At 34.7% G+C, this 27,447-nt stretch overlaps 1 protein-coding gene across 1 annotated transcript in view; it reads right to left on the reverse strand.

Moving 5' to 3' along the window:
• MSL2 (MSL complex subunit 2) overlaps positions 1-26,045 on the reverse strand; it is a 35,709-nt gene extending 9,664 nt beyond the window's left edge. Inside the window, exon 1 of the mRNA XM_051985600.1 lies at positions 25,272-26,045. Coding sequence (XP_051841560.1) covers positions 25,272-25,413 — 142 coding nt within the window. The 5' untranslated portion in view covers positions 25,414-26,045. The remainder of the gene's footprint in view (positions 1-25,271) is intronic.
• Positions 26,046-27,447: the final 1,402 nt, after the last annotated feature.

Consider the following 27,447-nt stretch of genomic DNA (forward strand, 5'->3'; position numbering starts at 1 on the left):
TTATTTAATAAGCTACTTAATGTTTTTCATGTTATAAATATATTGCATATTGATTTAATTTAGAGTGAGGAGGGGAAACCTTTAAAGTCCAAGAAAGCTAGTCCTAAACTAATCAATGAAGAAGTAAATAAAGCAATCTATGAGCAGTTTCAAAAGAGATTTAATACTTTTAAGGCTATCATGTCAGCCATTTTTCCTTCCCCCACCCCAAACTTTAAGCTAATTCATTTAAATCATTACCAATCATTAAATCAAGTTACTTCATAAATTAGAAAAGAGGATAACAACTCCCAGGTATGATGGCCAATTTCTTTGGCACACACATGTGAGTTGTAAGTACTATGCCAAACTCAGTCCCTTCTCCACAGCCTAGAATTGCTAATGGAAGCTAACATATAGGAGCCCAATCTCTTCTAAATCAGCAGCTTCCACAGTCCTCCATTAAATAGTTATAACAACAGCATAAATCTCAATCTTCCCAGACATCATGAGGAAAATTGGATCTTTTAAAGAGTATGTTACAAATTTCTTCTCTGCAATTCTCACTACCTATTCCTTTACAAGGAAAAGAATAAGAGAAGAGATTAAACATTTACACATGGACTGCTGCTATGTATGTGTATAGGCACTGTGCTAAGCACTTTTTTTGTAAAGTCACATTTGATGCTCCTAACAATTCTGAAGGGGCTATCATTCCTATTTTAAAGTGGAGAAAACAGAGGCAGAGGTTGTGACATGCCCAGAGTCTACATAATAAATGTCCGAGTTCATATTTGAAATTACACCCCCATCCCAGGTCCTTGGCTATATATAGCTACCCTCTGGTAGACTCCAAATTCCATATTTCTAACATTAAAGGAAGTAGAGGAAATTATTTACTTATCAAAATCATCACTGACCAGAAACCTTCATTTTTAAGATTTTTGTTTTCAGAATTCAGAGTTACCTAATAGAAAGGAAGTCATCCATATTGATGCATCTCTAATAATTTTACCTGCTTCCAACAAACTCAAACTGTAAGGCTGCTCCTATGTTAAAAGAACTAATATGCAAGTAAATGAAAAACGCTTTTATGGTTAGCTTTTCCTATAGGCCCTAAGTACCATATGTATTAGAGAAAGCAAAGTCTTACTTGGCAAAATAGCAAAGTAAAGTGGAGGCAATCATACTTATATAAAGCCCTTCACCCCATTAAAAAAAAAAAAAGCATTTAAATCTATAGTTCAATCTAGTTGGTTTTCCCTGAAAAAAATTAAGTTGAATTTTTAAAGATAAAAATACAAACTTTTTCCAAGCCCATCTAGAGTAGGTATTGAATCTCAGGTGAATAAAAACTATGTAAGAATAAAGTCTGTGCTTTAGAGTATTGGTCAATCTATCTCCCTGCCTATCTTCTTTATCATGCTAAAATTATTTTACCCACTTTCTATACACTGCAACTAAATTAATTGTTCCTCAAAAAAATATTTGGTGCATGTCACTCTCCTGCTCAAAAAATTTTAATTACTTCAAACTCCTTAGTCAGACAACCAAAGTCCTTAGTCCGACCACAAGCAATTTGGCAATGTTTGGAGCAGAGGGAAAGGGCATATACAAATTTTCCCATAATCCCTCCCCAAAAAAGAAAATTTTAAAGTTTCAAAGTCTCCTCCCATTTTTTCCCTCTAAAATACACATAAGAGAACAAAGTAGATACCCACTGACTAGGAAATGGCTAAAGAAAATAAACAATGTAATGGAATGTTACTATAACAATGAATGTCAAGAATTCCGAAGTATAGACAGACATTATTAACATATGCCAAGTGGATCTATAAGCAGGAAAACAATATACTCAATGATTTAATTGATGGAAAAAAACTTAAAAAGCCAAACTGAATACTATGTAATTATTAATAAGCAAGTTTAGCCTAAAACAACAACAGAAAAAGTACACATCCCTTCCTTCTTGAGAGGGAAGAAACTACAAACACAGAATATCAAATATTTTGTCAACTTGACTGATGTTTTGGATAATTTTGCTGAATTATATTATCTCTTTTTTTGTTCTGTTACAAAAGATGGTTCATTAGGTAGAAACAGGGCAAAGGGATTTATTAGTAAAGAAAGTCACATAATGGGGGAAGACATAAGCATTAGCAAACTATTTTTCCGCTATGAATCAGGAAGATTATTATTTTTTTTAATTTTTAAATAAAGTTTAGTTTTAAAATTATTTTATCTTTTTATTTACAAGATATATGCATGGATAACTTTTCAACACTGACCCTTGCAAAACCCTCTTTTCCAAGTTTTCCCCTCCTTCCCCCTACCCCCTCCCCTAGATGGCAGGCAGACCCATACAGGTTAAATATGTTAAAGTATATGTTAAATACAATATATGTATACATATCCATATTTTGCTGCACAAGAAAAATCGAATTTAGACATAAGGTAAAAATAACCTGAGAAGGAAATCAAAAATGCAAGCGGACAAAAACAGAGAGTGGAAATGCTATGTTGTGGTTCATGGAATAAGACTATTTAGTTAAAAGGTTTAAATCACACAAGAAAAGAAAAAAGATTTGACTTTATATTGAGAAATACAAAGTAGTTCTGCTTGGAATGAATAGGACAGTGTTAACAGAGAAAAGAAACAATCAATTCATTAGTTTCCCTTTTTTCTTCCAAGGAGAATAATCTTTAGAAAATGGCAAGTAAAGAACTAGTTAAAAGAGGATACAAAACTCATAGGGCTGCCTGAATAAAGGTAGACCATCCAGCTCTCGCATACCCTAATTTCAGCAAAACCCTGACATTCACACCAAATCAAATAATGATTGAGAAATCCTGTAAGAAATCAGTGACTTCTTTTGCTACAAAACTGCTCAAAAAAGTCCATCAGTACAAAAATTTATTATAGATTTAAATATTTCCCCAAAAAAGGGACTAACTTTGTAATATATGGATTTTCCACATTTTCTACGTGAAAAAAAAATCTTTAAAAAAATAAGTGAGATTAAAAAAAAAAAATGAAATAAGGAAAATAGCTCAGAAAGATAAAGTGGTAAATCCTACCCAAATAACAAAGTCCTAAAAACCAGAAAAGACCAAAAAGAAATCAGTGACTCCCTGACATTTCAAGAAATATTAAAACATAAGAAATGACGAGCAAGCTGATTTCAGAAAAATTTGGAAAAACTTACATGAACTGATGCTGAGTAAAGTGAATACACTGTACCCAATAACATAACAGCAAGATTAACTATGATGGATTTAGTTCTTTTAAGCAATGTAGTGAATCTAGGACAATTCCAATAGACGAGATGGAAATACCATCTGCAACAAAGGAGAGAACTATGGAACACTCAATGTGAATTGAAGCATAGTATTTTCACCTTTTTGCTTGTTTGATTTTTCTTTCTAATGGTTTTTCTCCTTTTTCGTATGAATTTTATTGTACAACATGACAAATATGAAAATGTTTAGGATTGTAGATGTTTAACCTATACATGATTGCTTACTCTGTCTTGAGTAAGACTTCTTATGGAAGGAGGGAGGAGAAAAAAATTGGAACATAAAATCTTATAGAAATGAATTTGAAAATTATCTTTACATGTATTTGAAAAAATAAAATAAAGCAACATTAGAATGAAATCAAAAAATTGGTGGGGAAGATAGGGAGAAGTCATCCATAAGCAGTTTCCACATGCACCAAAATATATCATAGCACCACCTTTTTTGTAAAAGGCAAAGACTTGGAAACAAAGCAAAAACCCATCAATTGGGGAATGTCTAGACAATCTGTGATACATGAATTTAATGGCTTATTATACTTGAAATGTATATGAATACAGAAAAGTATGAAAAGATCTCTATGAATGGATGCAAAGTGAAGTAAGCAGTCACAAAAAACAATATATGCCGTAACTATAATGTAAATAGAAAGAACTATACACAAAAATTCTAAGTGAATGAATTATTCACTTAGTCAATTACAAAGCTATAAATAATCAAGCAAGATGAAGAGTTATGAAAGAATATCCCAAACCCATCCCTTTATGGAGATAAAAGGTACAAAGGTGTAACTGCATAATGTATATAATAATCAGTTGGGTGGGGTTTTTTTCCCCTTCTTTTGTCTTAAATATAATTAAGGGGAAAAATAAAGCCCTTTTAAAAAGTTAATATAAAAATAAAAATAAAAATTACTGAACTCCATTAAAAGCATGGTTTTAGGGTAGGAAAGTTTATCTTTCAAGAATTGCACCTAAATATTGCACAGATCGGTGTTAGAGGGAAGTCCAAAAAGAAAAAGTCCCAGAAACATCAAAGTCAAAATCCAATACTGTCATGTCAAAAAACAATACATTGCATGTGCATCCAATATAGGGTTCAAACATCAAGGAACTATAGTCAACATTACAAAAGACCTAGCAGCTTCTACTATAGTCAAAAAGGAGATTTTAGAAAATATTTCAAAACCCAAGAGAAACCAAGCCTCCTCCAAGAAAGCCAAGTATGAGTATAATCCAAAAGATGAAAAAAACTAACTTTTCATGGAAAGGAATATTTCCAAGCTTTTCTGATGAAAAGACCAGGGCCGAATAAGAATTTTGAAATGATAACACAAGAGTTAAAGAGCAACCTCGAAAAATAAATTTATTTGAGCAAATGAAAAGACTAAAAGAGGTATTTTTAACATTATAAAAGGGGAGAAGAACAAAATATCTTTTAAGAATCTTAAAAGTCCTCAAAGGGAACTGAAGGACTTAAAAATAGGAAAACAGGGTTTGGGATGGATTCCTTCTGTTCCAAATGTATAAGAAGGAATACACCAGTACAGAAAGGAAGAAAGAAATAGACCTTGCCATTTATTATAACTGAGTTACAAGAGTATACAAATTCAGGAGTAGGAGAAACCAGCATCAGATAAACCTCTTATTAGATGGGAGAAAGGAAAATTAAACACAAACTCTAGAGGGGGAGGGGCAAAAGAGGAGAAGAATTAAGAAGGTATTACTAGAAAGGGAATAAATAAAGGAAAAACAAAATTTCCAAATCTTAAAAGGCAAAGGAGGAAATAATAAGGAAAGGGGTGGTATTGGAATCTAAGGGGATGCCTAACAGATGGGAAATGATCAGACAAACTGGTATATAGAAATATAATTTAATGTTACAGCAGCATAATAAATGACAAAAGGTATGTTTTCAAAGAATCCTTGACAAAGGAGAAAACAGATTCTTCTAAATCTGTCTAATACTCACACAGAATGGGTATCCTCACAGTCAAGTATATGCTTTGCCAAAAGACAATGCAAGGAACATCAAAGCATCACAAGAGATCACAATGGATATGTTATTGCCACACACCCCACTAAATGTGCTTCTTTAAAAAGTAGTATCAAGAAGTTGCACGTTCACATAAAAAAAGATCTATAGGGCAATTTTAATAAAAGGTAAAATTACTCAAGACTTTAAGGGGAAAAAAAGCAACACAATCACAAAAACTCTGTCATACAAACTATGAGATTCAGAAGTAATTATACTTTCCAATTTTACTAAAAACAGAAGAATATCTCCCCAAAAATTTATACTAAAGATCTGGAAATAACAAAATGCATAAAAGGAATGCTATAATTAAAGATGCTGTGAGTTAAACTATGCAACTTCCTGAAGATGCTGAAATCTATTTCTCAGCATTAAAATCACAATGACCTTTTTATCAGACATTCCTTTGCAAAAGATCTAGATAAAACCCACTATTTTTTAAAATTATTATTATAGCTTTTTATTTACAAAACATATGCATGGGTAATTTTTCAACATTTATACCCTTGCAAAACCTTCTGTCCCAATTTTTCCCCTCCTTTTCCCCACCCCCTCCTCAAGATGGCAGGTTGTCCAATACATGTTAAATATGTTAAAAGTATATGTTAAATCCAATATATGTATACATATTTATACAATTATCTTGCTATACAAGAAAAACCGGATCTAGAAAGGAAAAAACCTGAGAAAGAAAACAAAATGTAAGCAAACAATAACAGAAAGAGTAAAAATGCTATGTTGTGGTTCACACTTATTTCCCATACTTCTCTCTCAGCTACATTACTGAACAATTGGAACTGAAAACCCGCTATTTCTGATAATTTTAGTAAATCATTTATGGTATAAAAGTAAATAGTAAGAATAGAAAAAGAACTATCAGCAAAATGCAGCTACTGATCTCTTTAGAATTAAATGCAGAAATGCCATTTTCCCTGGGAAAGGAAATTCTTTGCTTATGGGATTCTTCTTAATGACTTTTAATAATAAGAGTATGTTCTAAAGGGACTGAAAGTGGGACACCAATTTATCTTTTAAAAAACAGAAACATGAGTGATAACACTGCTCATATATTGACTGACTGAATTACAAAGTAGGGAGATGTTGGAAAGAAACTTTAAAATTCTGCAAAATTATTCAGTGTTTGATTCAGGAAGAGTCTGAGATTCTGCCAATAATAAACTTTTGGCAACATGATGCCAAGGCTTTTACACAACACATCCTCAAATTCCTTACCTGATTGAAATTCCTCAACTTTCTGCAGCATATGAAAGAAACATTTAAAGTTTTAGAAATACCTACCCCTAAATACAAAAAAAGTACAATATGACAAAGAAAGAAATATGTTTAAAAGAATTATGGATGTTTAACCTGTATCACATTGCTTGCTGTCTTGGAGATAGGTGGTTAGGGAGGAAGGGGGAGAGAAAAAACTTAAAATACATGAAATCTTACAAAAATGAATGTTGAAAATTTGGAAAAATAAAATAACTGAGGAGGAAAAAAGAGTGACAAATGATTTATCTAAGCAAGTTGTCAAGTTTTCACAAATCTAAAACAATGCTAAAACTTAAAACTAAAAGCAAAACAGAACGTGCTGGTGATAACAGATTTTAAAAAATTACAATAACATTCAATGAGTTTGAGAGGTTTACTTCTCCACAGTTCACATTTTTGAAAAGAAATTTTCTACATTTAAAATTATGGTAAGCACTAAGTGCAGAAAGCATAATAATTCTGTGTAAATATCTCAAAATTAAACGTTATGTTCCATTTTTAACAAAAATCAAACATATTTAAAAATATTACAGGATAAAAAGGAGGAAAAAGAACAAAAATAAATAGAATCCAAGGTCTTATTTAGAGAAGAGCTTCTTAAACTTTTTCGACTTGCGACCCTTTTCTGCCACAGAAATTTTTACATGGCCCTGTCTTAAATCTCAGCCAAGATGTTTCTGACAGCGTTCATGCATATGCACAATATAAAATACACATATTGTATGTTCATGCAACACAAACAATCTCTGCTAGAAAACACCTTGGATTCATTACACATCTGATTTTGAATTTCTAGTCATTGCCTTAGAAATCTTTTACTCTTACCGACTTTGTTGCAACCCCCATATTCAGTTATGCAACCCTAAAAGGGATTGGGATCCACAGCTTTGTCTTAAAAAAAGACCTCTCAGACAAGTGGGGAATGACTGAAGAAATTTCTGAATATTAATATAATGGAAGATTAAAGCACTTTAATAAAAGGAAAAAAAAAATTCAGAGAATCATAGGTAATATAAACTGACAGAATGAAACAAGCAGGACAAAGTGTAAAAGGGACAACACAGTAAAGAAAAACAACTTTCAAAGACCAAAAAGCTCTACGATGACCAACCTTATTTCTAGAGGACCTATAAAGCAAGTTACCCATCTCTTAACAAAGAAGTGATAGACTTCAGAAACAGAAAGACATATATATTTTAGGGCTTAGCTACTGTAAATTCATGCTGCTTGACTATGCTCATTTGTCAAAAGAATATTTTATTTTTCAATTTTTAATGGGGGAGAGGGGAAAGGAGGTTAAGGACCAGTGTTAAGAACAGTGGTGGTTTTATTTTTTTAAAAAGAGAATGCCATTATTAAATATTTTAACACAAATAGCTTCAGGGAAAAAAAAGGAAAACAGGATAAAGTTCAGAAGTTCTGAAAATAATATATAGAATTTATTGTTTACTTCTTTCAAAAGAGAAAGCAAGTGGTAAAAAATGGAAGGATGAAAAATGGTTTTATGTAACTGCTCTGCTGTGTGTGCAAAAATTTTTTTGACAAAAGTTAATTATAAATGTGTAATTCAGTTATCTACTAAGCATGATGCTATATGTGCTTGATCAAAGTTAACTTGGGGTCTGTTTCCTTGTCTTTGAAATTAGGTACCTGAATTATATATATTAGCTTATTTCTATGGTTCCATTCAGTTCTAAAATTAAGCCTATGACTAGAGCTGGTAATAATGTTTTTAAAAGTTTTATTATTTCAGTATGTTCCCAAGATTTCTAATTTTTTCAAAACATTTTCTTCCCATGATTTCAAAATTTCAAGAAATTTTATATTGCTTAAAATACCTTACCTATTTTGCTTCTAGCTGTGACACCTTGGGCAAATCGTTTAACCCCAAATTCTTCATCAAAAAAAAAAAGACTTCCTAGGACCACCCAATTAAAAATGTCTGAGGCCAAATCTGAAGAGGTCATTCTGGTGCTACATCCAGTACTCTATCCACTGTGACATCTAGATGCCAATGCACCACCTCTAGCGCTATGCATGTCTCCTTCTGACTGTACTAACCTCTGACCTCTAGAATCATCGATTGGAATAGAAAGATAATTTAAGATGTAATTGAAAAAAAATAGATTTTTTAAAAAGAGTGTGTAGGTTGATCAGTTAAAATAAAGGAAAACATTTAACCAGGAAAAAAAAATCTTTACAGCTTCTTTCTCTGATAAAAAGACTTCATTTCTAAGATACTTCTAAGGTTGGTTTTAAGAACTGAGCCAAAATTTATATATGAGCTATTTCCCAGCTATTTCCCAGCTGCTCAAAGGATCTGTTTCTTGTTCCATAAAGAATCAAAGAATACAAATAGGCAAATTTAAAAAGAAATCCAAGCTATTAATATCAAAAGAAAAATGGTACAATTAGAGAAATGCAAATTAAAGCAAATCTTACACTCCTCAGTTATGCAAAGTTGACTAACAAGGAAAATAACAAATGTTTAAAGAGCTGCAGAAAAATAGGCAAATCAATACAGGTTGGGAAATTGGTCATACTGAAAAAGCAATCTGAAACTATGTCCTAAATTCCTAAACTGAGCATTATCCTTTGACAGTGATACCACTCTAGGTCTATACTCCAAAAAGGTCAAAGAGGAAAAGGATCCCAAATATACAAAAATGCAAATATAGCTGCTCAAAAAATTAAATGAGGGCCCGTCAATTTGAGAAAGCCTGAATATATAAAGTAATGAAACTTTATAATACCATCAGAAATGACAAAAGGGATGGCTTCAAAAGAACCTGGGAAGATTTGTATAAACTGGTGCAAAACGAAATGAGAATAGGATATTAATTGATACAATAACAACAATGTAAAGATAAACTATGAAAGTCTGAAGAACTCCGATTAACCATATTCCAGAGTACTGATGATTAAATACAACAATAATCTCTTAAAAAGAGAATATATTTGATATAAAATACATTTTGATATGGCCATTGAGGGATTATTTTTTGCCTGACTGTACATTTTTTACAAGCATTTTGTTTTTCCTTCCCCTTCTCCCCATGAGAATGGAGCAAAGTAGGAGAGAAACCATTTGTTAATCTAAAAGATTTTTTTTATAAAAAATAAATTTTGAAAAGGTGACCCCCTAAGAAAATACACAGATTTACTATGAACAAGTTATGCCAAAATAAGCCATTGGCCTTTGAAGTTTGATTGGGAGATTAGATTGCATAACTAAGATTAACACAAAATATTTACTTAAATTCCTCATATATTTGTAAGCAAGATAGAAAAAAGAGTTGAATGATACAGCAACTAAATCATAATACCCTATAAGTACTGATTAATAAAAGGATTTCAATTTGGAAAATTTTTGAATGGTGTTATCATAGGGTTTCATGTTAACTAATAAATTACCATCTTAAAATTTGTTGTCCTTTGCTGACTTATATTAATCTAGTTCTCTCCACACCTTATACCATTCAATCTCCTACACTGGATTTCTCATTTTTCCTGACTCCTTATGTGGGTAAGGCTTCTCTGATCCTCATCCATGTTTTCTCTATATCCTCTTCTACTGAATTAACTATTACCTCTATTCAAATTTCTAAATCTATGATTTTAACTTTGACCTTTCTTAAAATCTAAAAGAAAACTATTCTGGAATTTTTCCAAGTTCCACAATTCTGTCTACAAAACATCTTTCCAAATAATAAATGTATTCCCAAATTCAAAATGTCCTAGGAAGGTAGACTAACTTTGTCTAAAATTATTTATCTTATGATATCACTATTTCCCTCTAGTGAACCACTATTCATCCTTTCTCCCATGCTCTTAATGCTATTTCTTAATTCTTCATACTCCTTCACTTTTTATATCAAAGAGGAACAGAAGTTCAATTACTCTTATTTTTAAATCTATTTTATACCCATGCTTTCCATTGCATTCGCACTATCAAAACCTTGGTACAAGACTACTACAACTTCTAACAAGTATTTTTACCTTTACACTCTCTTCCCTCCAATTTATTGGGCTTCATAATTTTCTTTATACAAAAATATGGTCACATCAATCTTCTGCTCAAAAGTCTTCAGCATCTTCAAACTTTCCAACTCTTGCTCTCCACAATCTTATATGTCATCATTTACAATCATATCTCAAGGTACTCTAAATTCCAAACTGCGCTATGATTCACCAGTACTCTGCACTTTACTATATCCAAGATATTCAGACTACTTAATAAATTCTTCCTGGAATGTCCTCACTTCCCTCCTTTCCCCAGTGAACTTCTAATCACGTTTTAAAACCAAAACTTGAATTAATGCACATCTTTCACGAACCTTTCTCGATTACTTTTTATTCCTCCCTCAAATCAATAATTATACCTTTTCCCCCAACAGAGCTCACTGTAGCTTTTTTTTTTTAAACACTTCTATCATGCACTTACATGTTACTTTATTATCAACTATCAACACTGGAGTCTTACCTCAATATTAAATACTGAGCACCATAAGGTCAGGAATTGCCTCATTCAATATTATAACTCCTTCAGAAGCACCTATTACATACTTCTTTATATACAGTAGATGTTAAAGATTTTTTTTAATGAATTAAAGAATAGTCCAAAGCTAGAAAAAAATAAACAGAAATAAATGTGAAATCCTGAATTTAGGCTCAAAAACTAAAGCATATAAATATAGGGACATCTAACTTAGAAAACTTCATATAACTGTAGAGAACGAATATGGATCAAAGCACAGTGTTTTCACTTTTTGTTTTCCTTCTCATGGTTTTATCCCCTTTTGGTCTGATTTTTCTTGCACAATATGACAAATATAGACATTTATGTTTAAAAAAGTGTACTTTGCACATATCTGGGCAGGAAGTAAAGGAGGCAGAGAAAAATTTGGAACACAAAATCTTACAAAAACAAATGTTGAATGAATGAATCTTTACATATATTTGGAAAATACTATTGAAAGTTTAAAAAAATAATTTTCATGTAAAAAGAACCAGAAGGTATTAACCATAAATTTAAAATAAGTCACCATATGACGTCGCTGCTAAAAAATACTTCAATGCAATTTTAAACTGCATTAATGCAGGTAGTGTCCATTTTACCATGAAAAGTGACACTCCTATGGTACTCTGCAGTGACCACACCACACCCAGAGTAATACCGTAGATTTAGGGCTCTTTACTTCAGTATTTTATTTAAGAATAAGCAGACAGAATAAGTACACTGGAAAATATTTATATGACATATGAGTGAGTTAATCTAAAATGTTTCATCTAAAAATCAACAGGTATATATGACAATTATTTTCAAAATTTCTGGAGACACTTCATTTTCATATAAGCAAGAAATTTTTAATCATTAATGAAACATGCTGCCTTAAAGTGAGCTATCCATCACAACATTTTTAAAGTTTTTTTTTTTAGTACCGGGAAGAAAGTGAAGACTAAATAACCTCTCTAAGGTCCTTTAAATATCTTTGATTCTTTAAATTCCTCAAAACTAAGAAATGCAGTTCTAAATTCATCCTAGTCATCAATCAACATTTAAATGCCTATTATATATGAAGCACTGTGCTAGTTGATGGTTTTAAAAAATATCAAGTACATGAGTACAGGAGGAAGGAAGAGAAGCAAATAGCCATAAGTTACTGGCATCACAGCTACAGCTGTTGTCAACCAAAAAAATAAAACAGCCAAGTATCAAGTTTCAGAACAATGACATTCTAAAAGAATCAAGCTTAAAATTTGGATCTATTTTCAACCTACCTTAGGAAATGCATATTATCATTTACTCAGTATTTTTTCCTGAATTTTGTTTTCAACCAAATTTTAACAGCATGTAATCATAGGACAATTTTAGTAGATTATAGCTGATAAAGCAATGTTCAAAATGAACAATTCACTACATACAAAAATGACTGAGAAAACAAAAGCATTACAGATAGCTAAAATGGTCAGAAACTTAATCTTTATCAAATTATTGCATGGAAAAATTAAAGATGACTTATAGCAAACTGAGCAACTATTGAAACATAAAATGAGGAAAGAGGGGACAAAGTAGGCAGGAAGTAGAACAAGCTTCTTTTTCTCTTTCCTCTGTCTCTCTCTTTCTCACTGTCTCTCTCCTTCCCTCCCCTTTAACACTCCTTCAAAGAGACCTAGAAAATTCTACTCTAGCTAAGGCAAAGATTGTATAGCATGGCAAGAGGTGGTCCCAGATCTAGCACAGAGGGGCATAAGGAACAGATACCATCTGGGAATTCTGTTGTTAACTACCCACTCTCAAGTCGCAGTTTTGTCACTGAATTAGCAGGGTTTTCCAGATGACTTATCAGATTTTGCCCCGAATCAGAACACTTTGGAAGCACAGAAGTTTTCAGGTCCCCCGACCAAATTATCTCTAAAATACAGAAGTACACACAAGACTCAATACCCCAAAGAAGCAGCAACAGGATTATCTGAGAAGTTAGGAAATAGGCTAGAAGAACAAACAACAAAAGTATCTCAACATAAAGAATCATTATGATAACCGGGACACCTAAGACAAAGCTAGAAAAGACTGGTGAAAAAAAAAAAAAAAAAAAAAAACATTTACAAGCAATGCTTTAAAGAATAACAGCACGGGCACAAATTCAGCTAGAATTACTGAAAAAGACGAAGCAAGAATTTTTAAAAGTTTAAAATGAAATGGGGGGCATGGGAAGAAAAAGAAATGAGAGCTAGAAAGAAGTGGAAAGGTAATTAACAGTTTGGCACAAGAGAATCAAACTTTGCCCAATGAAAATTAGAATAGCCCAAATATAAGTTAATGACTAAACAGAAGAAAATGTAAAGTTTTTTTAGTCAGAAACAGCTGACCTAAAAAAGAGATCAAAGAAAAAGAATTTTAAAATCACTGGATTATCTAAAAGCCACAACCAAAAGAAGAGGCATCACATTTCAAAAAATCTTTAAAGAAAACTGAACAGACCTCTTATAGGAAACTGAAACCCAAAAAGAATTCAAATCACTATCTCAAAGAAATTCTAAAATAAAATTCCTAGGAACATAAGAGTTGAAATCTAGAACTTCTACATCAAAAAAAATACTGCAAGCAATCAGAATTCAAGCATCAAAAAGCCTGAGTCAGAATTATACAAAATTTAGCAGCTTCCACTCTCTTAAGAGAGAATAGAACATAACATTCCAGATGATGACCAATATAAACTTACAACCAGCAATAGCTTACTCAGAAAATTTGGATATATTCCTACAAAGAGAAAAAAATGGAATTATAATGGAATAGAGGACTTCGAAGTATTTTTGATGAAAAGACCAAAGCTGAATAGAAACTCTGAAAGACAAACACAGGAACCAAGAGAAACATGAAAAGGTAAATACAAACAAGCCAGAAGGGACAAAACAGTATGAACTACTTTCATTCTTAATATGAGGAGAAAATATGTCTACTCAAAACTTTTTCCTCATAAAGAATAATAAAGGAATAAGAGAAAAGGGTTGGGGTATGTTTTTAATATGTCAGTTTTTTTAAAAAAGGAAAGGGAAAAGATAAAGGAAAGGTAGAAAAAATTAACTCTCATGATTTGGGGATTCAAGTAGAAATAAAAAACAAGGAGGAAATGATAGGGAAGCAGGCTGAGAAGGAAAAAGAGTTAGGATTAAGAATCTCACTTTCTCTAACCTGTTCAAAAAAAAAAAACAAAACCCACATGCCCAACAGAGGAATAAGAGGAAAAAAGAAAGGAAAAGGTCATAAGACAGAGGATAAGTTAAGAGAGGGATAAGACCTAAGCAAAACAAACTCTAAATTAAGAATGTACAAAAATATTTACCGCTCTTTTTGTGGATTGCAAAGAACTAGATACTGGGATTTCTAACAACTGGGAAATGGCTGAACAAATTACAGTATATTAAATCAGTGGAATATTACAATATTGTAAGAAATGATGTATGGGATAGGTTCAGAGAAACCCTGAAAGAATTATGTGAATTGACACAGTTAAAATCAGCAGAACCAGAAGAATAATTTATACAATGAGAACAATGTTATGAAGACAAACAACTTTGAAAAACTTAGGTTTTTTCTGATCGGTGTAATGACCAACTATGATTCCAGAATACTAATGATGAAACATGTTACCGACCACACCCTTCCTAATAGAAAAACAGAAGACCCAATGCAAAATGAATTTTTTTTGGTGTGGACCTAGCCAATACAGTCGTTTTTGTTTGACTATATATTTATGCAGGAGTTTTCTGTTTCTTCAACTGGAGCAAAAGGTGGTGGGTTTTACTAATTAAAAATAAATAAATACAATTTAATTTAAAAAATAATCAAGTCAAAATAAAGATGAAAGAAAGAAAACAAATGAAAGATCACAGTATAAATGATGATTCACAGAAAGAGACAATTAACCAAAAGATAACTGTAGGGAGCTGAAAATGGAGCCCTTAGAAATATACTGGTAAAAGAAAGAACATTAAGACAGACTAAAGAAGTAGTCAAAATAGTTAAAAACCAACAGATGACAATACCGTACAATCACGAGATAAAATGAAAATGATGAATGCTCTGACAAGCCCAAAGAATGAAAGGAGAGGAAAGGACAGAAATCAGCCAAAGATCTACAACAAAGCAAAGCAATAATTATGCAAATTTTGTACAACAGGTTAAACAGAGCATAGAATAATTTCAAGAAGTTTTTTTTAACTGAAAACTAGTTTCCTTACATAAAATCATTTTCTAACCACTATTTTTCTTCAAGTTACTGTCACTTACCACATTATATACATTTTCTCACACAGTTCTATATCCTAATACTCAGTTCATTCAAATGTTTACTGGGGACGCAACAAAATATACCACATATCATTCTCAATATCCTGGGACACTGGCCAAATTCATCTTGCATCTCCTCTCCCAACAGCATATAGTTCTTGGTATTTCTTAAGTCATCTGACTTGGCTAAATTGGTAAAAAGCAACCAAAAAATGAAGTCTTCACAAAGAAAAATGACTACTGTTCCCATCATTTTACTGAAATTACACTCTAAAAAGGTAATAGAAAGTATTAATCATTAAATACTATTTGTTTTTCAGTCCTTATTCTCCTTAGTCTCTCTACAGCTTCTCATATGTTGAATACTTTATCCCTGAATAACTCTCCACCTCTGGCTTCTTTGATATTATACCATCTCTTTTGTCACTAGAATAGAATCACTACCTCCAATTTCCTTTGTTAGCTTTATTTTCCTGCACTGAAATAGTAGGCATATACCAAAATTAGGTCTTCACCATATCCACCCCCTCAGGAACTGAACATGAACTAGGGAAGAGCACTGATTCAGAAGTCAAGAAACTTGTGTTCAAATTCTGTCTCAGACTTTTAACAAATCTACAAAATATGAATATTATTATTTGCAGTATCCACTTCTCACAAGAACTGTGAAGAAACAACTTTGTAATCTTTAGTTCTATATGATCAAGTCCCATTATAGTTTCAATAATACTAACCTATGATGATTTCCAAATAAACATCTCCAACTTTGTCCTCACCCCTAAACACCAGTGTCACAAAAGAGTAAGAGCAAGAGATAAAAGAAACCCTTAGAGGCAATATATCCCCAAGACTGAAAACTTCTTTTGCACTGCCTATATAGGCTTAAGAATGGTTTTTATATTTTTAATTAGAATACTTTTTTTTTTAATGTAAAAACTATTCTTAGCTCCCGGCCAAAACAAAAACATGTAGCAGGGCAATCCTGCAATCTCCAGCTTAATAGGATAAAAACCAATATTTTAACTCAAGGCATACTGGTACCGGAATGAAATTCTTAACTTAGGGGTCATGGGTTGGTTTCGTGCTTCTTCTTCTTTTTTTTTTTTTAAATATATTAAGAACTATATTTCAATAGTTTCCTTTGTAATCTTACTGTATTTTATTTTATGAATACAAACTTTATTAGACTGCCGAAAGAGTCTGATCTAGTTGGATAGCCATCATATCAAGCTCAAGTCACATAAAACCAAAATCAATCTTTTTTCCCCATTTCCTCAAGTACTGCTTCTTTCCCCAAACACTGCTTCTATTGCTTTGAGGGACATTTTTCACTTAGTTATAAAACTTTGTCATCTTTAATTCCGTCTAATTCCTTGTCTATAACATTTAATGACTTTTGAAAGTCTTGTCAATTCTTCCTCAAAAATTGTTTCCTCATTCCTTTAACTAATACCTAGCCCAGAACCTCTTATTTCACACCCCAGCATAGAGCCAGTAAAAATCAACTTCATAAAAATGCTTCCTGCCTAATAACAAAACCTAAATTATTTTTCTGCCTTAAAAGTTTTTCCCCACTCCAATTCATTCAGGACTTCACAATCAAATTAAATCTTGTCTGTCATATCTTTAACTTTAATAGTTTCTCATAGTTCTGCATAATAAAATATAAATTACTTATCTAGACATCCAGGGCCCTCCACAATACAACTAAATTATCTGACTAATTTATCATTCTGTAGCCTTTCCATCAGCTTCCAAACAGGAGGAAGACCCCAATTCTAATCAAACATCTATTCATCTCTGAAGCTATAAGTATATAGGTATATATGTATATACTACCCTGGAAGACAGGAACTATATATCTTAATGCTTTCTGACAAAAATAAACAGTGAAATCTTGTAGTTCCTTCTCAACTGATCCAACTTCTATAAAATTCTTCCAATTTGTGAACATGAATGCCCTAAGCTAAAAGAAGCACCAGCTTCAACCCAACTTCATTTCATCCCAAATCTAAACATCTCAAATCTCCAGCTACTTACCAGACATTCCCACGTGTATTAACCACTTAATCACCATTTATTAAGTAATCAATAACCAACACATATTTATTACACCTATGGTGGTCCAGGAACAGTGCTAAATCCAAGCAATGCAAAGAAAAGCAAAAGATAATCCCGGCCCTCTTCAAACTCAGAAAGAAAAAGTAAAACAATCCCTGACCTCAAGAAACTTATACTTTCACCTCCATCATCTCATAAGTTGCCAAACTGAGTAATTCCTAAAACAACAGATTTGAACAAGTCACTCCTGTTAAAGAAGATTCAGGGAATTCCTTACAGCAGTCATGATAACGTGCTAACTTCTCTCCTGCAAATGTACTGCCCTTCAGCATCTGGCTCTATCCTGAGAGGCAGATTAGCTATTTAACCCTGCTCCCCTTTTCCCGTTACCTCATGCTCTACCTTCCTCGTCTTGTACCACTTCCAATGTCTTTGCTTGCTTTTGTCTAGTCATGTCCAATTCTTCATGACCCTGTGGACCACAGCATACCAATACTGTCCATGGGGGTTTTTTCACAAAGATACTTTGATGGCTTGCCATCTGGAATAAGGCAGTCAGAGGTTAAATGACTTGTCTAGTATCACACAGCTAATATGTACCTAAGGCTGAATTTGAACTCAGGTCTTCCCAATTCCAGACCCAGTACTTTATCCACTATTCCTCTATTCCTCCTAGTTGACTTTGCATACAGACTACTTACCCATATCTGGAATTTCCTACCTCTTCACCCTCTTATCTTTTGGAAACCCAAGCTCCCTCACTTCAAGCTACATCTCTTTCAAGTTTTTCCTGATTCCTCCAAGTTGGCAGCATATACTATAAAATCATTATTTATATAGATATATGTATAATATACATACATATAAAAATCCATTCTTTATTTACCTTAACTGCCACAGTAGAATGTTAACTTCCTAAAGAAGTTTTACATGAACATTTTTATGCTTTTATGACTAGTACATACTAGATGCTTGATAAATGCTTACTGAGAAGTCAAGATAATTAACATTTACTCCAAATAGGTCTACTGTCAATTTATTAGAATAATCAAGCTTTTACTCTACTATAATTTGCTCAACTTCTTAACTTAGACTTTAAAATATTCAAAAATAAATGATGCTATCTAACATATATAGGACTGCTTGCCATCTAGGGGAGGGAGTGGAGAGAGGGAGAGGAAAAATCGGAACAGAAGTGAGTGGAAGGGATAATGTAAAAAAAAAAAATTACCTTGGCATGGATTCTGTCAATATAAAGTTATTACAAAATAAAATAAAATAATAATAATAATAAAAATAAATAAATAAATGATGCTTATATTTGAATTCAATCTAAACATTTTAATGCTTTTTTAAAAGCTATGACTGTGATTCTAGGGAAAAAATGTAAATACATCTGGAGAACACAGCAAGCAAATTTCAAATTAAATTAAGGATGTAAAAGATAATTAAATAAACTATATTTCTACTAAGATATTGCTTTAAACAAATTTTCCATAAATAGTCAAAAATGAACCAATATTTGTCAAAAGAAATGTAAAGTTATAAGCAACTACATGAATAAATGAATGCCCTAAATCACTAACAAGAGAAATGCAAATACAACCCAAGTTTTCACCTGCTACCCAACAGGAGAAGAAGGAAATGTGCAAAATAGTTACACTAATGCATTGATGGTAGAGCTGTGAATTGGTACAGCTATTCTAGAAAGCAATCTGGAATTTTGCAATGAAATTACTAAAAGATCCATTTCTTTTGACCTAAAAGGAAGGGGAAGAGAAACATTTATTAAGTGCCTATTTGATGCTAAATGCTAAGCTTAACACTTTTTACAAATATCTCATTTGATCCTCACAATTTTGTTAAGATAGGTACTGATATTGTTGATTTTTTTTACAGGTGAGAAAACTGAGGCAGGCAGAAGTTAAGTAACTTATTCAAAGTCACCCAGTTAGACAGTATCTGAGAAGAAATTTAAACTTCAGAATTTCCAGACTCTAAGCCCAGTACTCTTTCCACTTTGCACTAGAGGCATTGTTGCCTTGAGTATCCCAATCTCCAGATCTCCTACGAGGCATAATGACAAGAAAATCAATGACAAAAAGAAAGGAGTAATTACAGCAAAATATTTATAGCAGCATTTTCTGTGACAGCAAAGAACTGGGGGTGAGGGGAAACAACAGATGCCTATTGATTGGGGAATGGCTAAACAAATTGTGGTATGATGAATAGATAATAATGGTGATGCTTATATGAATCGAAACATAAACAGAACCAGGAAAATATACACTCTAATTAACAAAGTGAATAGGAAAGACAATAATGAAACCTGCAAACCACAAATTTGAACAAAAAGACATAAGGCAATATTTCCTCCTGTTCCTCTACACAAATATTTGTTCCCTTTTTTTCCCTTTTCTCCCTGTCTTACAAGTTATGGCACTCTGGGAGAAAGTAAAAGCTGGAGAAAAAAATAGAGAAAAATAACAACCACTCATTTTTTTAAAATATCAATAAAAATGTATATTCTGAGAATGGCAATACACACTTGTTACTGTAGCATTTAAGAAATTTGGAAGTTCTGAATTGAAGTGTGCTATGCAGATCAGATTTCTACACTAAGACTGGTAAAGTCCACTACGGTGAGTCCTGAAGGGAAAGAAGCTGGTCCATGCTGCCAAAAGAAGGGGTTAACCAGCCCAGGTCAAAAACTAAGCAGGTCTTAATTTCCATGATGAAATTAACCGGTGAGTGACTTCTGGACTTCTAAGCTCAGATTTGCCTCAAATATAAGGTAGCTTGGGTAGAGCACTGGGCCTAAAGTCAGTAAGACCTGAGTTCAAAAACAGACTTATTCGCTGGTTGTGTCAACCCGGGGAAACTCAATTTCAGTTTGCCTTAGTTTCCCCAAATGTAAAATGGAAATAATAATAATACCTACCTCCCAGGGTTGTTATGAGAATCAAATGCTATATCTGCAAGGTAAAGTGCAGCACATAAGAGGTGATATATATAAATGCTGTTGTTATTTTAAGGAATGGCTCTACCTAAGTTACTATTAATTTCTCAGGACTCCAGGATACTTCTCTCTAATATTAGAAGATGCAAAATAATTACCTATATATTGGTATTTATAACTTATAATGTTCGGGCTAGCTTTCTGGAGGACCTCATGATCAGCCAGAATCCTTGGTCTTAGTGGAGAAGTGATGAAGGCAGGACAGCCACCACTGTCAGCTAGTAGGCTGGTCAAAGATGGACCGTCTCATTTCTAGTTCTTCTCAGCCCTTATATACCTTAGTACAATTACATCATTACAGCATATTGAATATGTGTGAACTAGAGAACCATTATATCACCATACTAAGTACTAACTATATATGTGAAGTAGAGAATCTCATCAATTCCACTGAATTAACATCTTGTTGTAAGCTTCTCAAGTTTCAAGTATGCTTCTCCAGAGTTCCTGCCCTCTACATAATTTATAAAAAAACTCAACCTTTTAAACAGACTTCAATCTAAGGCTTTGAGCAAGGTACTATTTAATAAGTTTGAATTATGAACTGGATGACTCCTAAACTTCTAGAAACTAGATGTGGTAGAATCAGTCACAAAATTTTCTTCTTAAATGGGGCAGGATAATGGAAAGAGATCAGGAAGTCCATAGCGTTTTATAGTTGGCAAGGTCCTTAGAGACAGATCATCTAGACAAAATCTAAAATTTTACAAATAAAAAACCCTCAAATTTAGAAATGTTCAATAACTTACACATAATTTAATGGCAATACAAAGATTAGAACCCAAAATTCCTACCTTCTAATCTAGGGCTTTTTCCACTGTACTTCATACATATCATTTTTCTACTTTAAAAATTTTCTCTTTGATAACTGTTTTAGTAAAAGACTAAAAAATTTTTCAATACATATTTTGGGCAATAATAACACTTAACATCTACATAGTGCTTTTAATTTTGAAAAAGTTCTAACATTCATTACCTTTTTTGATACTGGCATTCTAGCAAAAAAAAAAAAAAAGTATATAACTTTCTTGGAGCTTGAGAAAAATAAACTTTTCTACTTTTTCTGCAACATCAGTTTTGACCTTGATGTTTCAAAGGATGCTAATTATACTCCCTATGGGATTGTCTTATTTTCCCATGTGACACATGTAGGAATTAATCATGTACTTTAATGAAAATTTTTCAAAACTCTAGAACCTAACAAGTCCTCTAAGCTACTCCTAAATCCCTTCATTTTACAGATGAGAACTGAAAAATCTAAGTTCACATATGTAGCAACAGGAACAGAATCTAAGTTTGCCACTAAAGTCAATATTCTGATACCTTTTACTTTCATCCCTCTAGCTCTAGAGCAGGAACAGGAAAATTCCAGGGACACCTAGGACAATATTGCTTTGATCATAGATACTACCAATCTAAAAAAATTTTTCTCTCAGTGTCCTATTTAAACTTCTTAAAATATAAGAATAAAAAAAAAACTTAAAGATTTAGGAAAAAATATTAATCATCAATAAATATTTCCAAGAAGAGTCCTAACTTCAATTGGAAATTGGTTATGTATGACAAAAGTATTATTTAGCTAATACATCAAAAGCCAAGTTCTTCTTAAGTTTCAACCACTTCTGACATACTTCACACATTTTCCAACTCATCTCTTATTTGTCCTCACTATCCTAACACATCTATGTTCAAGGCATTGTATTCAGTCTTACAGTCCATGTAAAGATTTAAAAACAAGGAATAAAGGATGATAACCAAAACAACTAAAATACAAGGTATTAAATGCTATATTTCTGTTACTGAGTGCTATAAGACAAAATATCTTATCCATCTTGGAAGTTCAGGAATGGAAAATTTCAAGAAGTTAATGAGCTATGCATTCAATATTTTGAAAAGGAAAGATAACAGGAAGATATTTCAAACAAAGAACAAAACTGGACAACAAGATACATTTAGGTAAAGTTGAGAAAAGAGACTATGAGATTTGTTTAGAGGAAAAATATAGTGGAGGAAAGAAAGAATGAGGCCTGAATTTAAGAGACCAGGATCCCCAATTTAATTAAGCATAATATGAAATTCAAAAATATTTATCCAATAAAATGTTATAACCTATTTTTAACATTAGATGAATTTAAATTTACCCTCACGTCTCTCAAAAAACACAAAATAAATTTTTAGGATCATGATATTACAAGTTTTCTCTATATAAGGAATGATCATTGGAGCAATGGGAGGGAAAAAAAAGGGAGGGGGAGCAAAAGAAGAATTCCCAATTCTGGTACAAGACTAAAGAATAAAAAGACCTGGGATCAAATCCTGTACCTGACTACCTCTTGGGGATTCAGTTTTCTTAATACAGAATAGTTTTTTCAACTGTAAAGAATTGGATATTAAATCCTCTAAGAGCCTTTTTAGCTCTAGTTCTAAGATCCAAAGAGTCAAAGTAGAAAAGAGATTTTTTTTTAAAGCCTTCAAGTAAAATAGTGTCAGAAAACCATCTCAACTAATCATTTGGTGATCTTTAAGTGTTATTTACAATAAGGGTTCTTAATCTTTTTTGTGCCATGGATGGATTTAGGCAGTCTGATTATGTCTTAACAAATGGCTTCTCAGAAAAATTTTTAAATTTACTAAGTAAAAATATATAGAATTACAAATAAAACCAATTATATTGAAACATACTTGTCAAAAAAATTTTAATTTATGGACCCAGATTAAGAACGTTTGATTCTAAGATACAGAAAACCAGATGGTTGCAATTTTATGCTGAAAAATAGATAAGGGAATGCCAATTACTTTTTGATACCACAAGGGGAAAAAAGGAAGCACACATAAGAAATCAAGCAAAAAAGTTTCATATGAAAGAATAACTACAAAGACTCATTGTTGAGCAGAATTTCCTCCTGTTGCCAGAGTTATTAAGGATGACAAAGCCTCAGAAGAAGTTCGGCTATATATCTTCAAGATCATTTATTTCAGAAAAAACTTTGTACCACTATCTTGTGGTGAGACAAAAATCTAATTAAAAAATTAATTACCGATAAAATGTTATTGAAAAGTGTTTATGTTAATAAACTACTAGACCTCATGAATATTGGGTGAGACAGGGATTTATCCAAAGACAGATCAAGAACCACAGAAACCTTTCCTGATCAGTTCCCTTTCATCTGCAATTTTCTAAGTCCCAATATTGGGTCTGTACTTTTGTTGGGGTGAGGATAAAAGAGTGAGCTGTTTGAATGTTTCTCACCTTCTCTACCTACCTAAGTTCAAGGCTTTGGACAAAAGATAAGAAACTCCTTTGGCAAAAATTAGTTGTGGACTCTGTAGCTAAGCTGTTCTCTCCAGGTCTAGAATCATTATTTTAGAATTGGAAGGGATATTAAAGCTTATCCAATACAAATTTTACAGTAGGAAAATTAGGCCCTGCATCAAAAAGATGAAATGGCTAACATTCATTCTGATATTTAATCATTCTGAGATGCTTACTTGCATGTTTTTTATGTCTATCTTCCTTTTCTAACGGATATCGACCCCAAAAGGTAAGGAACCAAAGTTTTAAGCAAGTACATATAAAAAAACTAACAGTGAAATCTCTTGCACGTACAAATTTTTTCCATTTTGTCATGATATATGAAAGTCTTCTCTTATTTAAGACAGAAGAAGCCAAAAGGTCCATACTTCAAGTATTGACTAGTCATCTTGATCAATTCAATATAAAATTAAATGAAGTTTAACTTTATTTTCCCCTAAAATGGTATTCTCCACTAGCTTGGCTCTACATAATTTTAAAATAGATTCATAATGTGAGTATTTCATTGATAATTCTTTTCCTAGAAGCATTTCAACTGTCAAAACAGATTCCTAAGTCCTACCCAAAGTACAAAAATTTATCAGCTTTAACCAAAGTAAATCTTCAATAAACCAAAATAGCCCAAGGGATAATTATGTTACAAAAAGATAAATGGAAAAAAATAGTCCTACAAAAACCCACAGCAAATACTAAATTACCATCCAAGTGATGTGATCTCCTGGAAAAAACACAGGCCTTAAAGTCAACTACAACTTTGGGATAAATCATTTGACTTCTCTGGGCCTGTTTCTTCATCAGTTAGAAAAAGTGTTTGTTCTATGTAATCTGTCTTCCTTGGATCATTCGTTTACTCACAAATCTTGAACTATTTGTGACAGAATACAGGTATAAAAACCCTCCGTAAGTTTCCTCCGAAGCAAACACATCACTACCCACAAACATAACACAAGACGACATGGAAAGTGAAATGATTTTCAGTGGACCTCAGTTTCACTATTTGTAAAATTGTTTCAAAGGTCTTTTCAACTATAAAATCCTATACGGACTTAAATAAGTTGAGAACCTTTCAAAATATAAGAGCGTGTAATTTAAAACGTGACCAAGAAGGTAATGAATTATCTAACAAGCAACATATATAGAATAAAAACATAATTTTTTTCCCTCTTTAAATTACTGGAAAAAGGCACTAAAAGTGAAAGGAAATAAAATTAGATTGAACGGGGAGGTCCACTCACAAAAATTTTCTTAGTTTGTTGTATGCAAACTTCAAAGCACACATATATGCTAACTAAAATTACCATGTTTCTAAAGTTTCAGAAAAATACTCATTTTGTGACGGAATGCTTACTTTACACATTACAAAAATAAAGAAACCAGGTTGGGCCCTTATGTAAACTACTGTACTTCCAAACTGTTAAAATTCGTTTTTACGATTTCATACACTTGAAAAGACTTCAAAATATTAAGCTATACTGAAGAGCAATAAAGAAAAGTCTCACCGCAAACACAGCAAGATAGGGATTGTCTGAAGAAAGGTAGGAGCCTATTAATTTCTGTAAATGACTTGGGATCCCCAGGGTCGTAGTTGAGCACTAGGCGGCTCGCTGAAATGTAAAGAGCAGTAGCATTCACCGGGTTCATTGCAGACACTTCGACACTGATGATTCCTGGTTAAAAAGAAAGTTCGGGTCCAACTCTGTAACCAGACAAGGAACAATGGCCAAGATGCAAGAATTCTTTTGAAAACAAAGTTGAACCTCTGCCCAAAGAAGTAACTTAAATCCGTACAAGTTCCGGGAGCTGAAGAAATCCTCCCACACATGGGACCCCGGCGCCCCTCCTCCTGAGTCCCTGAGACTTCCAGACAAAAAGAAAACTGTGTTCGAGTTCCTCCGGTGCAGGAGCCGGAGCGGCAGGAGGGAGAGGTCTCCGCCCCAAGCTAGTCCGAGAAGCGGCTCCTGTGCGCGGTGCGGCCGGGGGAGGCTCCCTTACTGGAGCTCGGTGGGGATTCGCTCCAGCAGCATCTCCCGCCGCTATTACCAACCTCCTCCCCGGTAAGGTGCGGCGGTGGATGGGGGAGGGGGAAGGGCTCGGGGGTGAGGGGAGTCCAGGCCCCCCGACCCGGTGCGCGCGTGTGTGTGGAGCTGGACGGCTGCTTCTCTGCGGGCTGCACCCCTTACTCCATCACAGCGCCAGGCCGGGCGGGAGATGCATCAACTTCCACTTCTACTGCAAGCGGTGGCGGCGGATGTTGCTGTTGCTGTAGCCGCTGCCGCTGCCGCCGCCGCTGCCGCTGCCACTGCTGCTGCTGCCGCCGCTGCCGCTGTGCTTGGCGGGGCCCGCCGCCGCTTCCCCCATGTCGGACGCGGGGCCCCGGGGCTGATTCCGGTTCTCGGCCCCGGCCCCAGCGTTCACCACCCGGCTTTCGCGGAAGGAACGTGGGTGCGCAGGAATCACCTCGGGGGGGAGGGGCTGGGGTCGCAGGCGGCGGGATGGGGGCGGGTAACAGGCCCGGGCCAGGCCGCGGCGCCCCTCTCTCACACACGCACGCACACACACACACACACCAACACACTCACTCACACACCGGGGTCACCAGGCGCAGGCGCCGCCCCCTCACTGCCCCGCCATCTTCTCCCTGCCACAGACACCAGTCCCTCCGCCTTCAGAACACGACGAGGACAGCCGCCGTCACCTCCCGCTTCTGCAGCTACAGCTTCTTTTCGGCCGCCGCCGCGGTCACCAGCACACACCGCCAGGCCCCGCCGCCGCCCAGCGCACACACACAGCAAGGCCCGGCCGCAAGCCCCTCCCCCCAACACACCACCGCCACCGCCACCCTGAACTCCACACGCCGCCCCGACTTTGTCTGTCCCAGGCCGCGGCAGCCCCAACGGATCTCACGGGCTTAGAGGTGTCTCAGGCCTTGCCGGCGACAACGACCGTTACCCCAACGGGCAAAGCCACGGTCATCCCCGAGACTCCCCCGCCGCCGTCGTCGCTACCGCCCACACGCATGCGCAGTCTGCACCCTTCCCCCACCCGCTTCCCCCGTCCCTTCCCTTCCCTTTTCCCCTGCTTCTCCTCTAGGCGCCCCCGCCCCCTCTTTCTCTCTTCCTCCTCCCTCCCCCCCACCCTCAGCCCCGGACCTACCCGGCACATGCGCGCTGCCCACCTCGCACCGCCGCCAGTCTCCTGCGCGTGCGCTATGGACATCTACCCAGAAAACTGGATAAACAGACGAGCGCCTTCACGCACCCCACCTAGCCGCTCCACTTCTCCCATCCCTCCGCCCCTTATCAAAAAAAAAAAAAAAAAAAATATATATATATATATATATGAAAAAAAAAAAGAAAAAAACACTCGCTACCTTATGCGCATGCTCGACTGAGCGAGTTCTTTTCCTCGAGTCTTTGGGCTTGACTGCCAACAAGCGCATGCTCACTCTCCATCTTCCACCACTACCCCGCACCCCACCCTCCGATTTCCCGCCCCCCTCGTCCCCCAACCCACGCTCAGAGGCTAGGGAACTGGGGGGGAGGGGGCGGGGAAAGGGCAAAGTGAGCCTTTCCCAAAGTAAACTACTGGGAACCGCCCTCTGCGTCTTCCACTTCCACCACCCCTGGAGTATCGCATGCTCTTCCAGCTCTTGCCCGGAATCGGGGAAGCAACCTC

The sequence above is a fragment of the Antechinus flavipes genome, chromosome 3 (genome assembly GCF_016432865.1).
Source record: "Antechinus flavipes isolate AdamAnt ecotype Samford, QLD, Australia chromosome 3, AdamAnt_v2, whole genome shotgun sequence".
Lineage (NCBI taxonomy): Eukaryota > Metazoa > Chordata > Mammalia > Dasyuromorphia > Dasyuridae > Antechinus > Antechinus flavipes.